The 15,948-nt window shown below is 28.4% G+C and overlaps 2 protein-coding genes across 3 annotated transcripts in view; both read right to left on the bottom strand.

The window, feature by feature from the left end:
• LOC142324000 (uncharacterized) overlaps window positions 1–3,061 on the bottom strand; it is a 131,665-nt gene extending 128,604 nt beyond the window's left edge. Inside the window, exon 1 of the mRNA XM_075364538.1 lies at window positions 2,866–3,061. The gene's annotated coding sequence lies outside the window, so the exon portion shown is untranslated. The remainder of the gene's footprint in view (window positions 1–2,865) is intronic.
• Window positions 3,062–14,895: 11,834 nt separating this feature from the next.
• Pex23 (tectonin beta-propeller repeat-containing peroxin 23) overlaps window positions 14,896–15,948 on the bottom strand; it is a 158,501-nt gene continuing 157,448 nt past the window's right edge. For both annotated transcript variants that reach the window (XM_075364534.1, XM_075364535.1), the window contains exon 27: window positions 14,896–15,052. In XM_075364534.1, the coding sequence (XP_075220649.1) occupies window positions 14,922–15,052 (131 nt within the window). In that variant the 3' untranslated portion in view covers window positions 14,896–14,921. The remainder of the gene's footprint in view (window positions 15,053–15,948) is intronic.

Here is a 15,948-nt window from a genome sequence, read left to right as displayed (position 1 = left end):
AATTTGTTTACATTAAAAATTAATTTAGATGTAAGGAAAAGATTTTTTACAGTATATGTTTTTAGCATAGCTTTATATGGAAGTGAAACTTGGACGATCGAAGTACCTGAGAATAAAAGATTAGAAGCTTTTGAAATGCGGTGCTATAGGAGAATGTTAAAAATCAGATGGATGGATAAAGTGACGAAGAGGTGTTGCGGCAAATCAATGAAGAAAGAAGCATTTGGAAAAATATAGTTAAAAGAAGAGAGAGACTTATAGGCCACATATTAAGGTATCCTGGAATAGTCGCTTTAATATTGGAGGAACAAGTAGATGGAAAAAATTGTGCAGGTAGGCAACATTTGGAGTATGTAAAAAAATTGTTAAGGATGTAGGATGTATACTGAAATGAAACATGCCAATTTTCAATCCTTACAATGTCATAATGCTTACACTGCACTTTCATTGAGGTATGATGAATCTGGGTCCAAATTAACCAATAGACAGATGTCTAGGGCCCGGCTACAGTACAGTAAAAATAGTAAAAAAAAACAAACTTTATTTTATCTTTAATAATGTAGAATATCATGCTATTATTTTGAAATAATACAAATAAATGTCATCTTACTGACAAAGTAATAAAATCAGATTAGTTCCATTGGTGGATCTAAGGGGTCCATGGCCAATATATACTACAGGCATCAACCAAAACTGATTTACAGTAAGACATTCAAATTCCAATAATTCAAAACAATAATACATTTGTTTGTTTAGTTTGGCACTTACATAAACATCACCACACTTTTAGTATGTCACTGAATTAAACGAAGGTAGATAAACAAATCAACATTGAATAGAAATTTACTCCTGGTTACAAATAAACCTAACCCCCATAGCAAAGAGATAGCAGCTCAGACTTTCATACAGAGGGTCTTGGGTTCAAACCCTGGTCAAACAAGATTTTTTATACTCTAAAAATTTCCATTTCATATTCCCATTCACAAGCTTCAAGGTAGAGTGAATTTTTTGTAATTCATTTTCATAAATAAATATGTTATACTAAAAAACTTTTCATCAATGCACAATAATGGTGAAGTAAAATAAAGTAACGTTACATTGTAAATTTGGAAAACAAATCTTGACTGTTGATTATTAAAATATTTGATTGCACGAATTAATGAAATTTGTCAGCTTTATTGTAAAATTTAGTCTGCTGTTGCAAAAATTAATGTACAGTTTATTAAACAGTTTTATCAGTTAAAAAGTTAATTAAATACTCAACAAAAACTTATTACACTAAGCTAAAAAATATTACCTAAAAAATATAAACTAATAATAGAAATATTACTTTAAAATATTACACTAGACTTTGGAGTATTCACTAAATTTCAACTTTCTTACATCATTTTAAATGAATTAATTATATTTATGGCATTATTAATAAATCAATAAAAATATAATTGAAGGGATAGAATGTTTACTTTTTTAAATAAACAATATAAATTTGCTTAATTTAACGTTATTTATTGTTTAAATGCTAAATTATTTTGCTTTATTTCACTGAATACCTTATTTCTTTCTGTAACAAGGATTTGAAAGGTGATTGTACACTGGATGTAAATCAATACAACTTAGCGTTGTAAGGTATGCATTGTAAGGTTATGCATCGTATTGTTTTACACATCTAGTAATGATGTAACATGACCCACCGGGTTGGTCTAGTGGTGAACGCTTCTTCCCAAATCAGCAGATTTGGAAGTCGAGATTTCCAGAGTTCAAGTCTAGTAAAGCCAGCTATTTTTACACGGACTTGAATACTAGATCGTGGATACCGGTGTTCTTTGATGGTTGGGTTTCAATTAACCACACATCTCAGATATGATCGAACTGAGAATGTACAAGACTGCACTTCATTCACACTCATACATATCATCCTAATTCATCCTCTGAAGTATTATCTAAACGGTAGTTACCGGAGGCTAAACAGGAAAAAGAAAGAAAGAATGATGTAACATGCTCAAAAACTGACTAGTACAATTTTCCTCATTCATTATTGTTCTCCCAAGGTTATACAAAATATTGGCGTCAATTTTCGGTAATTCAGTATTATTTTTCCGTTTATCAAGCAACAATCAATTTTCAATCATAAAATATAACTTCACATCTCAATCTGTAATTTTTCGTACTGAAATATTTTCAATGTCCAATTTGCTCTAGTAGCAGCAAGGTAAAAAAAAAACCATATATATATATTTTTTTTTAATTTACAACTCGTAACATTAATTTAGAATTGAATTCTTGGCGTTGAAAAATTAAATTTTTATAATCTAGTATTTTAATATTAAATCGAAAGTTAATTTCCCCCCCCCCCTAATTTGCAACATAAAGCTAATGCATTTTACCTGTTTTTAACTTAAGCATTAAATACACTTTTTTTATATAGCGTAATATTTAAAATCTTGTGATTTTTTTTTTTACAGTTACATTAATGATATACTAAAGAATCTTATCTTCAGCAACATGTCATCGCATCTAATATGTAATCTAAACTATCAGAAACCGGACTGTACAGACCTCACATATTTCCAACACAGCAATCTTCGAGTACAAAAATAAAAAATAATTTAAGTAAAAACAGGTTTACTTTTGTTTTTTAAACAATAAAATGATCTATTTAAAAATTTTTAACTTGGAATTACAATTTTTTGAATACCGCAGTAAATTTTGATAATTCTCATGGCAATACTATTTCAGCTTGATAATAATGTTGATGTCAATTGTTTGTCTGATAACGATTCATACACTTTCACTTTAAAATTAAATTTAACACCTAAAAATAAAAACCACCTAAAGTATTTTTTTTGTAAAAAAATATTAACTTACATTGCAATAAGACTGCCACACTCGGATTGTAGATGGTAATATATCAAGTATAAGGAAAACTCTCAGTTAATTGAGATACATAACCAATGAAGAAAACAAAATCGTACGTAAAACGAACAGCAGTAGTACTGCACTGCCATCTGCAGGAGCTACATAACAGCGGTCAACGTAAAACGTGGACAGGCTGTTGCGTTTCCAAGCTTATCCTTGTGCTGGACCTATTACGGAGCTTTAAAGCTGTGTGACGTCACATTTACATCTGTCTACGACAGTCGCTAGTTCGGGGAATTCTGTACATATTACATTTTTTTAAATCTCCTTACTGTTAGTTTGCACATGTTTAAAATGTACAAAAGCTTAAATGATATAGATAAAATAATTAACTAAATTACTAAAGTAACCAAAATGATATTTTTGTTATTGTTTTATGTTGTACATAATTATTTATGAAAAAAAATGCTTAAGAATAAATGTTCTCATATAAAATAAAGTTTGAATCACAGATCATCATAATCATATTTAACTACCAAGAATCCAATTGTTTATTTATTTCACATTATCACTTTAATAATGTTAAAAAATTTTCTCCCGTTTAATCAAAAGAGCAGCCTTATAAAAAAAAAGAAATTCAGTATTTAAAAATAATAAGTAAAGTTATAAAAATAAATTTTGCAAACAAACTTGAGTAAAATAAAACTTTTATTAAAACAAAAGTTTTGATTAAAAAATAAATTACACTTTTTATTAATATTACCATTCATTATTTTTAATCCAATTTTAAAAGGTTCATCCAGGATGTTCCCAGGCATGCAATTAAAAAACGCATCTAGTAACAGAAAATATAAAATAATAGTGCATATATCAACACTCATAAAAAGTTCTTAACACTTATAGAAAAAAAGAGATTATTGTATCGCTTTCAAAACTACAAAGAGAATATATCAAACTAAAATAGCACATGCTTATAAGCACAGCTATATCAAGAGCATTCAAATTAAACTGTAGTTTATATACTGTAAATTGTACTAAACAACATTACGCAACCTGGATGTATTTCACACACAGATAAGAATAATGCAAAACAATGGATTGGAAAAAGAATTTCATGAATACAGAAAACATATAAAGACACTAATCACAGCATCCAAATTTTACACATAGTGTATTGTACCAAAGTGTACCTTTGATGGAAGGCTCAAAGAACTGCTGGGCCCAAAAATGTTATATGTATATTTACATAACTTTTCTCACCACCTTGATTGATGGTAACTAAAATTAAATGGCATCACTTACCCACATTCAGAAATCATCATACAACATTTTTATAAAAGTTGCTTTATCCAGTATGAAGAAATAAAGTAGAACTGATGAAACAAACCAAAAATTTGGGCTTATTATCTTCACTGTGGGTGGAGTATTCAAATTATTAAATTTTGAAACAAATGATAAATATAAATTTAGAACAGCTATTACAAATTGCTGAAAATAATTGTAAGAGCAACTTAATAGATTTTGTAGTAAGTTATCAAAAGTTTTGTATTATAAAGTTTAATTGTATTACTTCAAAAGTTTACAGTTTTTTATTTATTTTTTGTTAAATTTTACTATTTTATTTTGCCTTGTGAAAAATTAGTTGCTTAGGAGAATTCTTCAGATCTGAGCTCTTAATATGTACTGTTCAAATTTTACAGTAATAGAGAACCTATTAAAATTTTGCTATATATTTATTTTTCTATTTTCTGGATTCTTGATAGGTAATGAAGTATTGTAATGAATAATACAAGTCCAGTAAAAATTACACAGTAGACTCTGAAAGAACTGGTTGTAAAAAAAAATAAGTTAAATGCACCAAAATTACAAAAAATGTTATAATCTTTAACCACAGGAAAAGGAAGTTCCTGTAATCAAGTTTCATTTGAATAAGTGATTAACAAAAAAGTGTTTTAATCATTCTTATTATTTTATGATGTAAAATAGTTTATTCTTTTTTTTTTTGTTATTCATTATATTGTATGCTATATCACATTTTTTAAATGAAGAAATGATACTCGAGCCAATATTTAAATTAATATTATTGTTAGTTACATTGACAATATATCCATCATTACTGGAGCAAAGGATAATTTTTATTATTCCATGTTATTGAAAAATGTAAAAGAAAATGAAATAGTCTATCAAGTGGTACACTGTTTCCAGCATATAAGATGAAAAATTATAATGGTAAAAAAAAATTCAACGATTAACATAGTCTATATCTCCATATATTTACTCAGTAAATAGTAATATACAGAGAGATTCAGAAGGATAAGGCAATACTTTGACGGCTCATTCTAGAGGCTAAAAATAAGAAAAAAGTTCATATAAACATAGGTCCGAAAACGCTTCGTTAGCGAGTTATACAGAGTGAAAGATTTCACCCAAGTTTCAGTTCCTCGGGTAAATTAAGGCTTTCTGAAATTCTGGGAAGGTAATTAAGTGGTAACTTCAATTGTTTCTTATGGGTTTTGAGCTGGGAAATCGAAAAAATAGGTCCCAGAACTGTATCTCTCTTAGTTTCTAAGATATCCCATGTAAAACGCCAAAAATAGGGTCAAAAAACAAATTTTTTTACGTTTGACGTACAATAACGTTGTTAAATTGCCAATAAATCATACATTTTTTAAACATAAATTGTAGAGAATTTAATTATAAGAAGATTGATGTAAATAATGTCAACAGAAAACAAATAAAATTTTAAACATGTCGACTCTTATTAGCAACAAAATCGACGAAAACTTAGAAGAAAATGTTACAAAAAAAGAAAACAGATGTGTCTAGTAGGTACAATAATTTCAGATCTACGGAAAACAAGTTGGCATCACTGATTTTTTTTATCACAATTTGTTTAAATACTACTCATTGTTGTTATTTAACACATTACCACAATTAACTGAAAAATATTGTATACAAAACAAAAATACATTCTCACAGGGAATTAATTGTCCGCGTTATGGATGCGACTGAGAAACTTACAAACAGACCTGAAGAACTAAAAAGTGCATCAAAAGCAATACAGAAGCATGCCAAGAAATGTGTTGAAAACAGCAGATTCATTTTTGAACATTTATTATACATACTGGTACGTGTAATGCACTTTGGTTGACTGTTTCTAAATAAAATTTGAATTTGTCTAACTTTTCTTTGTTCTATTCAACTTATCTTATACCCTTTTGTTCAGAATTAAATTCTCTACAAGTTTTGTTTAAAGATTTTATGTGTTTATTACACTTAGAAAACCAGGCTTTTTTATCCAAATTTATTTGTTTTCACCCCAGATTTCTCTGAAATCTGGGCAAGAAAGTAGCAAAAAATCTGTAATTTTGCCACCTAATTAACATCCTAAAAATTTCAGTACAACCTCATTTCACCTGGGTAGCTGAAATCCAAGCAAAAACTCACTTGCAGTAATTTGCAAACAAAGCATTTTAGAACATATGTTTAAATAACGTTTTCCATTAATTTCACAAGAAGAATATGTTATGAATGTCCCAGGAAACTTCATAATACACTCTGTATATTGTTTTGTTAAAAATATTTGTTACAAGTACTCCTATTTTATTTAATTGTATCAATGAACATGAAAAGCAGTGAATATGCTTGTATATACTGCTTGGCTGACTTATGTAGCAAGATGGTTATTTTTATCTTTAATCTGGAAAGGAACTAAATTCAAATCTCAATTAGACCTTTTTTTCAAATCTACAAAACTTACTTTTTTCTTTAAAAAAAATATAGGAAAGTAGCTGTAATTTGGTGTCAGACTTTAGTTGCTGGAATGAATAAATATATTAATATTATAATTTTTTGAAACATAGTTTCAAATAAAGTATTTGATATGCAGAAATAAAAACATTTTAATATCTAATGTGTGAGAACTTATAAAAAAACGAACAAACCATAAATAATGTGGAAAAGAAAATAGAAATTCCTGAATAAATAATACTACTCATATTAATGAAATAGAGCAATAAGAAATATTTTTTAATTAAAAATACAGTTAATAACTTCACTGGCAGACTATTGGTGAGATCATTTTATTCAAATAAGCAAGTCACATCATATAATATGGTTTATAGTAACGGGATAATGTCAGAAGATTTTCTTAAAACAATCATGATTCCAATCCCCAGAAATATGGTGCAGTAAAGTATCAAGATTAAAAGAGAATTAATTTAATTTTGAATTGAGCAAAGATTCTTTTGAGAATTGTGAACAGAAGATTAAGTAGAAAAATGGAAAAAAATGGTTATAAAAGAACAATATGAATTTAGAAAGTGAGAGGTACAGGGGAGGGATTGGACTTATTAAAGGTTATCAAAAGAGTTGAAGGAATAAATAGGAGATTAATTAGGGAATTGTAGCTGAATCAGAAAACATATGAAAATAGGAGATTAAATATGAAAATAGAGGAGCAAGGCAAGAGATTCATTATCCTCGACCTTGTTTATTATATATACTGAAAGTATGGTAAAAAAGGTGCTTTAGAAGAGGAAAAAGAGTTCATTGTAGAAGGAAGACATTATCACAGTATATGGAATGGAAATGAGTGTTAAAAAAATGTAAAATAGTGAGGACAGGAAATAAGCCAATGAATGACTACACAGAAGAAGGAAGAACTAAAGGAAATAAAATGATACAGAAAATGATCATAACAGAAAATTGGCATGAGTGAAATTGAAATAAAAATAGAATACAAATTACTAAGGATGTGATTAAGAGAAAGAAATGTTTATTATTCATGAAATGTAATTTGCCTTGAGTAATAGTCTGTGAACTGTTAAGTTTGGGGTATACATCTATATGAATTTAAAAAGTATATTAAGGGAAAGGGAAAATGATTTTTGAAGTAATGTGGGCAGGGAAAAGTTGCAAGAGCAGTATTAAGTAATGAAGAGAATTAACAAGAATAGAAGCTTAATCAAAACAATTCTGAATAGGAAAGCTAACTGCCTAGAACTTATCATAAGAGACAAAAGATTGATTAAAACAGAAATGCTAAAAGGATCATCAGAAAATACCTAGAGAGGGAAAAAAGAGTAAAATTTATAGATGAGTAAAAGGAAACAAGCTGTCAATGAACTCCAGAAATGTTTGAATAATTGCTAATAATAGACATTATTATTAATAATGTTTATTTTGTAGTAAAGGAAGTGAAAACAGAAAATCTTCAAACAGCATTACTTTTCCTTGATCATATTGTAAACCTGCTTTAAACATTTCTGCCATATCTTGGCTCTTTATCAACCAGTTGTAACAAATATTGTGACATTTTGTTCACAATGAAACGCTTAAAATTTTATCCAAAAGTAATGTAATGAAACTAACCTTTTACAAAGCTATTGATTAAAAAAATTAAAGAGAAGTTGTATACTACATCAAACAATGATCTTGAATCCAGTAGGTATTCAAGAGGCATGTAAAACAAATGACTGAACTACTATTATTTATTAAACAAATCTGGTACAGAAGTTTTCTTTAACTCAAAAAAATTTGTTTCAGATACATTTGTACGCTTCTTTGTAACAACAAATTATTTTTGGATTAATTTGATGTGCTCTGATATTTAGGAGGTTTTCTGGTAAATTAATTTTTACTTTCAAAATTTAGTTAATCATATTTTTAATCTTTTATCCATCTGGAATTTTGGGTCTTTATCACTGATAGCAAAGTATATAGCTTTTTCCTTAGAATTATTAGAAAGAATTAATTACATGTAACAAAAGTTCAATAGTGAATTTTGCCATTTCAATTTACTATTTTAACGTTATGAACATTGGTCTTTTGCATTAATTTTATTTGATGATTAATGATTTCATCTTCATAATGTCTTTTTTGAGTTTATTAACAATTCAAATTTATTTTATCATTTAAAATTTTTATTTTAATATTTTATTATTTGCATATGGCAAAGATATTACATGACAGAACTTCATTTAGTTCTCACTATAGGAAGCAAAATTCTCAATTTTGAAAGCTTTGAGAGTCATTATCACCAGATAAATTTATTTAGGGATCATAAGTACTAGAACACTTTTTATATAAAAAAATTGTTAACTGAAAAATGAATTTGCAATAAAGAAGGATTAAAAATATGAGAGGTATCTCATGCTAATGGTTACATGATTGTGTATAGGTGTGTATTCCACTTTTTGTGGAGTTTTAGATGTTATTTATTAAAAAGATCCATATTATCCATGTGAATTATATATTTTTTGCCTTCTTTTTTCAGTTGCTTTTAGAAGAGGCCAATTTTGATGTGAAATATATCTGAGAATTTTTACAAAAAATATAAAAGTAAGATTCAAATAAATTGTCAGTCATTAGTTTATTTGCAAATCTTAGTCTGCATTTTTATCATGAAGTATAATATTCCAAATAATATAAATCTGTGTGATTCTTTGGTAATTTTACAAACTTCATTACGTGAGATCAAGGCTTCATAGTGGAGCATTTTTGGTAGTTGTATCTTGGAAATTGGAGGCTGTAAACGAAAGAAAAATACAAATAGCTGAGGCTAAATGTAGTAATGAATTACCACAAAAATTACATTGGATGCTGGTTTTACTTCATGTTATTAACATCTTATAATGGCCGATTGCATAGCAATCAATGCTGTTCAAATTTGTAGAAAAAATTTTTTTTAAATTCTGAAATAAAGATTTGTCAATCTAAAATTGATTTTATTTTTAAGAACATATTAACATATTTTATTTTTAAGAATTACATTAATTTAGCAGCTAAAAATGATTTACAACATTTTTTTAATATACTCCATTAACTTCTTTTTAAATTTAAGACTAAAAATTTTATAAAACTGTCAGGAATATATGCAAACATAAAATCGAACCGTAAGTGATAATAGAACTTGCCAACACGATTATATTTTGTCACATTTAATATGGAATCAAAGGCACTTTTTCTAAATTTAAAAACTATCTTAATTATTATACTTAATTTGTTCAATTTATCAACTTTATAGAGCTACTTTATCTCACATAAAATTTACTGATTTTTTAAAATTATTTTCAGCACTAAATAATCAGTTAATCATGTTCTAACCAAACAAGAGGGGAAAACTGATAAAATCTTCTACTTGCATTTATCCATGGGGAATCTGAGTATTACCCATCTAACAGACCTGGTAAGCTAAACAAAGATGATGGTTGAATTAAATTTATTTAATGTTATTTATTAACAGAAAAGGCTGGCCAGTTTATATGGTAGTCAGGGATTAACGTATGAGAGGTTTAGGATACTTTAGTCTCTGATGTATTTCCTTGGTAAGGGAATGTTATTCTTTTATTTATTATTTATCTCATTTATAAACCTTATGCTCATATAAATACATGCATAAATGTACATCTGATTAAAAGCAAATAATTTATCCTTTTATTAGATTTTATCAGATTTTTCTCATGTTCATGTACATCTGATTAAAAGCAAATAATTTATCCTTTTATTAGATTTTATCAGATTTTTCTCATGTTCATGTGTATAACTGCTTCAGTGAATCTTAAAGATTTATGAAGTACAGTGCCTATTATACAAACTGAAAACATCCAGTTAGTTTTCATTCACAGAAGCAAATTGCTGTCTTATAAATATAACTTGTTACTGGGCGGTGATGTGTATTACTTTAAATTTTCTAGTTCTGCTGTTTATAAATGATTAAATATTTTGCCATAAAAAGAAATGTTATGGTATATTTTAAATATTATAAAAATGTAGGCCTATTTATGTATTCTATAAATTATTGTGATTTTATTTATCGTAAAAATAAACATGAAATGGTCCAATTTTCTTAGAAATATATCGAGAAACAATTGTTTGCTCAGAAAACTAAATTGTGTGCTCAGTGCTCATAGTTTTTAAATACTGCCAGGTCTATGTAAAAATAAATAATTACCCATAAGCCTACTTTATTAAATACTTTAGTAAAACCCAATTAACTAGTCCTATACTTGTTGATTCTGTTAAGAGCATTAGGCATATTTTATAATTATGAGAGAATTTAAGTCTACGTAAAAAAATAATTGTAAAACGGCAGACCCGGGAAATAATAAGTGTTATGTATTAGTTTATTTAACAAGAAGGTGATCGATTTCCGAAATCGGAAAAAGAAGATAACACCTGATTCACAAAAGAATGTGAAGAAATAACAGCAGCTACGTGTGCGGGGTTGCGAACCCAAATTCAAACACTGAGAAAAGAAAAAAAAGCGGTTGCTAGAAAGATTAGCCGAAAATCCGGCGGAGACTCTTTCTTTGCTCCAATGAAGTATAAACCCCATGAAATGCTTTCAACGGGACTCGAAGGCTAGGTGTCACTAAATTATAAAAGATTGCCGACGGTGAAAAAGATGTTAGCGCCCAACGATGCCATTAGTTATTCAGGAAAAGTGACGAGTTTGAGAAAAATTCTAAAGGAATTAGGCTGTAGGTGGAGAAAAACAGAAAATAACAGGAAGGTTCTCACTGAGCGACATGACAAGGTTTAAGCGTATTCAATATCTGACTACCGTAAAAAAAATTACAACCGAAAATACTGAAGGTTCCGCGATAAAGGTATAAAAAAGTAATAGCCTATATTTAGAAAACTAGTCGTCGTAATCTAATAAACGTAGGTTCAATCGACAGGAAATTTTTCCAATATTTGTTCTGTATACTCTCAAGGTCAGCGGATATGCATGCGCAGACAAGCCGACTCACAATGCAATTGTAGTCAGCAGCAGTCAGTCGAGATGTGGGCCTCAGAATAAAAGGTTTAGTGTGTGCTTTGTTAGTGGAGTTTCAATCAGTTACACGTGTTCAACGGCGTGTTCGAACTAAATGGAATATCGAACCTCCTACATTCAAGACTACTCGTCAGTGGAATATGACAGACTGAAAACTTGGTTTCCCAAACTGGAAATCATCCAGAAATTTCAATTAGTGACGACACTGTTGGATCGTGTACGCGATGCATTCATTGCCTGTCCTGGAAATCAATTAGGCAGGCTAGTTACGAACTGCAAATTCCTCGTCCCACTTTCCCGACAAATTGTTCATAAGCGGCTCCGTTAAACCAAATGATCGCCTCCTACGATGTCAGTTTGCTGTAGAGGAGTTTGGTGCAGAGGTAATGCACAGTGTCGAAAACAATTTTATCTTATACGTTTTTATTTAGTGATAAGGCAACCTTTCTTTCGTGCGGGGAAAGTTAAGACACACTTGTCGAATTTGGGGTACACACCACAGTTAGGTATTACTTCAGATGAAGTGAAATGACAATTTTGTGGTGTGTGAAAATGCCATGCCTTACCCGGGTCCTCCGCATAAAAGGTCAAGAAGCTACCATTCGCACCATGGAGGACGGCGAATTTGGGAACTAAAAACAACTGTATAGTAATCGAAAATGAAAGGAACAACTGAATTGTGAATCGGCTTGCCTGCGCATGCTATTCCGCTGACCTTTATAATATAGAACAAATCTTGGTAGATTTTTCCTGTTGATTGAGCCTATGTTTAAGAGGATTATGTCGACTAGTTTTCTAAATACAAGCCATTACTTTTGGATTATGTAATATCTTCTCACACTACATAAATTGTGATTCAGATGACTGCCTAAAAGTTCCTACATTAAAAAGCAGCAGGGAAAAATTTACTGTTTGGCAAACTTTTGACAAAAAAGGACATGTGTTCTCAGACTACTTCTGTACCACCCAGATTTAAATCCTATCAAGATGGTTTGGTCTGAAGTTAAAGGTTACATACCAAATCATAACATAAATTTTGATATCAAAGATTTGTGAAAATAAAGTGGTGGAAGGTATACGCGTCTTCCCAAATCAGCTGATTTGAAAGTTTAGAGTTCCAGTGTTCAATTCCTAGTAAAGGCAGCTTTATATTAATTTGAATACTAAGTTGTGGATACTGGTGTTCTTTGGTGGTTTGGTTTCAATTAACTACATATCTTCATTCATCCTCTGAAGTAAAAAAGAAATAATGATAAGATCATATTATTGAAAATACTATGGAATCATTTATTATTTCTTTAAAAGATGATTCTGATGACAGTAACCTTGGAAATTATATTTCTTGCAAAGTGGAATTAAGTTTTATTTTGTTCTAATTTAAAAATAGTTTGTAATTTCAGATTCAATTTAGTGTATACAAAATTATTTAGTGTATCATTATCTTGTATTAGCTTTTGAATATTTCTTTGAGAATAAAATGTAACACCAGCACTCAGTGAAGGTAAGAATACATTTTGATCTGCATGTTATGTGCAACATCTTATATGCAGGCCTATTATAAAATTCCCAACTTACTTCTTACTTACAATTACTTCTGTAATTCTTCTTAAGTTTACCATTTTAAAAAAGTCAATGACATTTTTTAGCAGAAAATGGTTGGATATTAATTAAACATTTTTCAGTGAGCCAATTAAACTTTATAACTTATACATGCAAATAATTAAATTTAAAAATGTAATAATTTTCAAAATATTAGCTAAACATTGAGGTGATTAAAATTTCAAAAAATTGTGTTCTGCAATCCAATAACATCAAAATACATCTTACGAAGGCTCCTTTGCTATTAGGTAATGAAGCAAATGTTATGCTAAAAGGATGGTAGAATGATTCAAATTGCAGCTGTCACTGCCATGGCACCAAGGATCAAGATTCATTGCACCACTTCTACACTTTATATTACACTTTTATATTTAAAATATAAAAGATTTTTCACTAATTGTCAAAATACCATTAATATGAATTTTTCTTAAATTATCTGAATGATTTTATCATTTCTTTGATTGTGATTTCTTTATAAACATTACTTTTCCATTTAAAAAAAAACATTTTTTGAAATAAAATATTCAATGTTGGTAAACTAAAGGAAATGATTAATAAACATGCCTCTGGGATTTGGTGTTTTATTTCACACCTTTATTCTCCAGGATGCTGCAGCTTAAGGTATTCCGGTTTCACTTTTTGCTTTAAATTCATGACAATACTTTTGCCTCATATTTCCTATATATATATATCATGAGCAGAAACAATCTGATTATGAATGTTTATGAATATACATTTAGTAAGAAGAATGAATGCATTTAGTCAATTTTAATGCAAGAATATAAATTTCAGAAAATTTAAAAGAAAACAAAATGATGAATAGAATGTAATTAAAAATATTTTTTTATTAGCAGCTGTAAAAACAAGTGTTTAATTTCAAATTTGACCATTCCTTGACATTTAGTAATTTTGTAATAAAAAAATATCCATTTTAAATGTAATAATTTTTATAAGGTAACACATTCAAGTTAAATTGTGTGTATAATAATTTTGTATTGGATAAAATTATTTCTTATAAAAATTCAAACAATTCAAATCAAGCTGATAAATTATTATCAATATAAGAAGGAAGCAGTCATTTGATATCAATAACAAAAGTTTTATTTTGTAATGTTTATCTTTAAAAAAAAAATTATTTTGTATTTAGTGGGATAAGAATTCATATTATTTAATATAATTAAACAGTATGCAATTATATTATAGTATTATATTTATAGTATATTTTTGATACCCCCCAACACACACACACACACTTACAAATATTAAAAATTGACAAAAACAATGTAGATTATAATATTGTCCATTATACTTTTACCACCATTATAAACATTGTTACAAATGTTGATATCAAGCTTCTGATGAAATTTGGGTGATATCTGAGAGGCTTTTGAAGAAGTTTTGTTAACTTGAATGCGAATTGTTTACAATTTTAAATAATTAAAAAAATATATTCATTTCTACCAAATCAGATGAAAAATATTTTTAAATTAAACAGCATAATACTTTACTATATAAAAAAAGGATAGACACCTTATGTTTTATATTTTATTTCAAATGAATTTTCTAAACTCTTCACATTAATTAAAAAAAAAAAAAAAACAGTGACTAATCTAAGTTTTTAACACAAACTAAATTTTCCACACATTCATTTAAGATGAACTTATAAAATAATTTTGTTTTGTGTTTACTGTTTCTTCGATTGGTTTAATTTGACTATCTTCGACTGGTAAGGAGCATATTTAAATGTGATTCGGTAATCGCCATAACTCCTTCCACTCCCAAAAGCAATACCTAATCCCATTGCTGATTTTTTACCTAAAAACAGTAAAGTACAACAATTAGAAAGTAATGACTATTAAAGTAAAAATAAAAACAAAAACACTATTAAAAATTTAAGTACACTTTTTAAGTGTTCAACTTTGGTGATATTTGATCAAGTAAAAAGTCATCGGCAAGTCTATCATATACTCATTGGTACTTGCATTGTTCCTGATAATTGCTGTCTTACATGATAATGTTTGTTGGAAGTAAAGAGTCATCAGGAAGTCATGTAGTTAATGTAGGTATTGCATACCTTAGTATTTACTAGACTGGCGAGGGTAGGATCGTGTAGCTTCTGTAATAATTTAACATGCTGTTATGAAAAAAGTTCTTAAATCATAATCAACTAGAGAGGTAATTGAAGTAACAGCATGAAAGGAATTAGATATATAAAATGGTATCAACAATAACAAGCAATGTGTGCACTTGTGCGCGTACACATGTATGTGTACAACACTGCATGCATATAAAGGTGTTAATTTTTGGTAGAACATTTTTTTATGAGTTAATGATATCTTATAAAATATTTCCATAATTTGTTTTAAAAAGAATATTCATAAAAAACTTACCTTAAAAAGAAATATGAGAAATTTTGTTTACTTCAGATAGTAATTTTATACTTAGAATGCTAGTATTATCTAGTTAGAACTGCTAAAAAAAGTTCAATGTCAGCTTATTCAAGCTTTTGACATCTCCCCTATATATTTCCTATGTATTTCTGGTTGGATTATCCAAGACAACATTTTAAAGCTAATTATTTATATTTTTGTTGCAGGTGATAATCATTAATATATCTAAGCATAAAAGAGAAATGATCTTTTTGCTCATTGAATGATCACAGATTCCTGCTTAAGTTTTAATTTTATAATAATCACTAGAATGAGGAGAAA

The sequence above is a fragment of the Lycorma delicatula genome, chromosome 4 (assembly GCF_047948215.1).
Source record: "Lycorma delicatula isolate Av1 chromosome 4, ASM4794821v1, whole genome shotgun sequence".
In the NCBI taxonomy this organism is placed as follows: domain Eukaryota; kingdom Metazoa; phylum Arthropoda; class Insecta; order Hemiptera; family Fulgoridae; genus Lycorma; species Lycorma delicatula.
The sequence above is the reverse complement of the archived record's forward strand: the minus strand, read 5'-3'. Positions and strand labels throughout refer to the sequence as shown.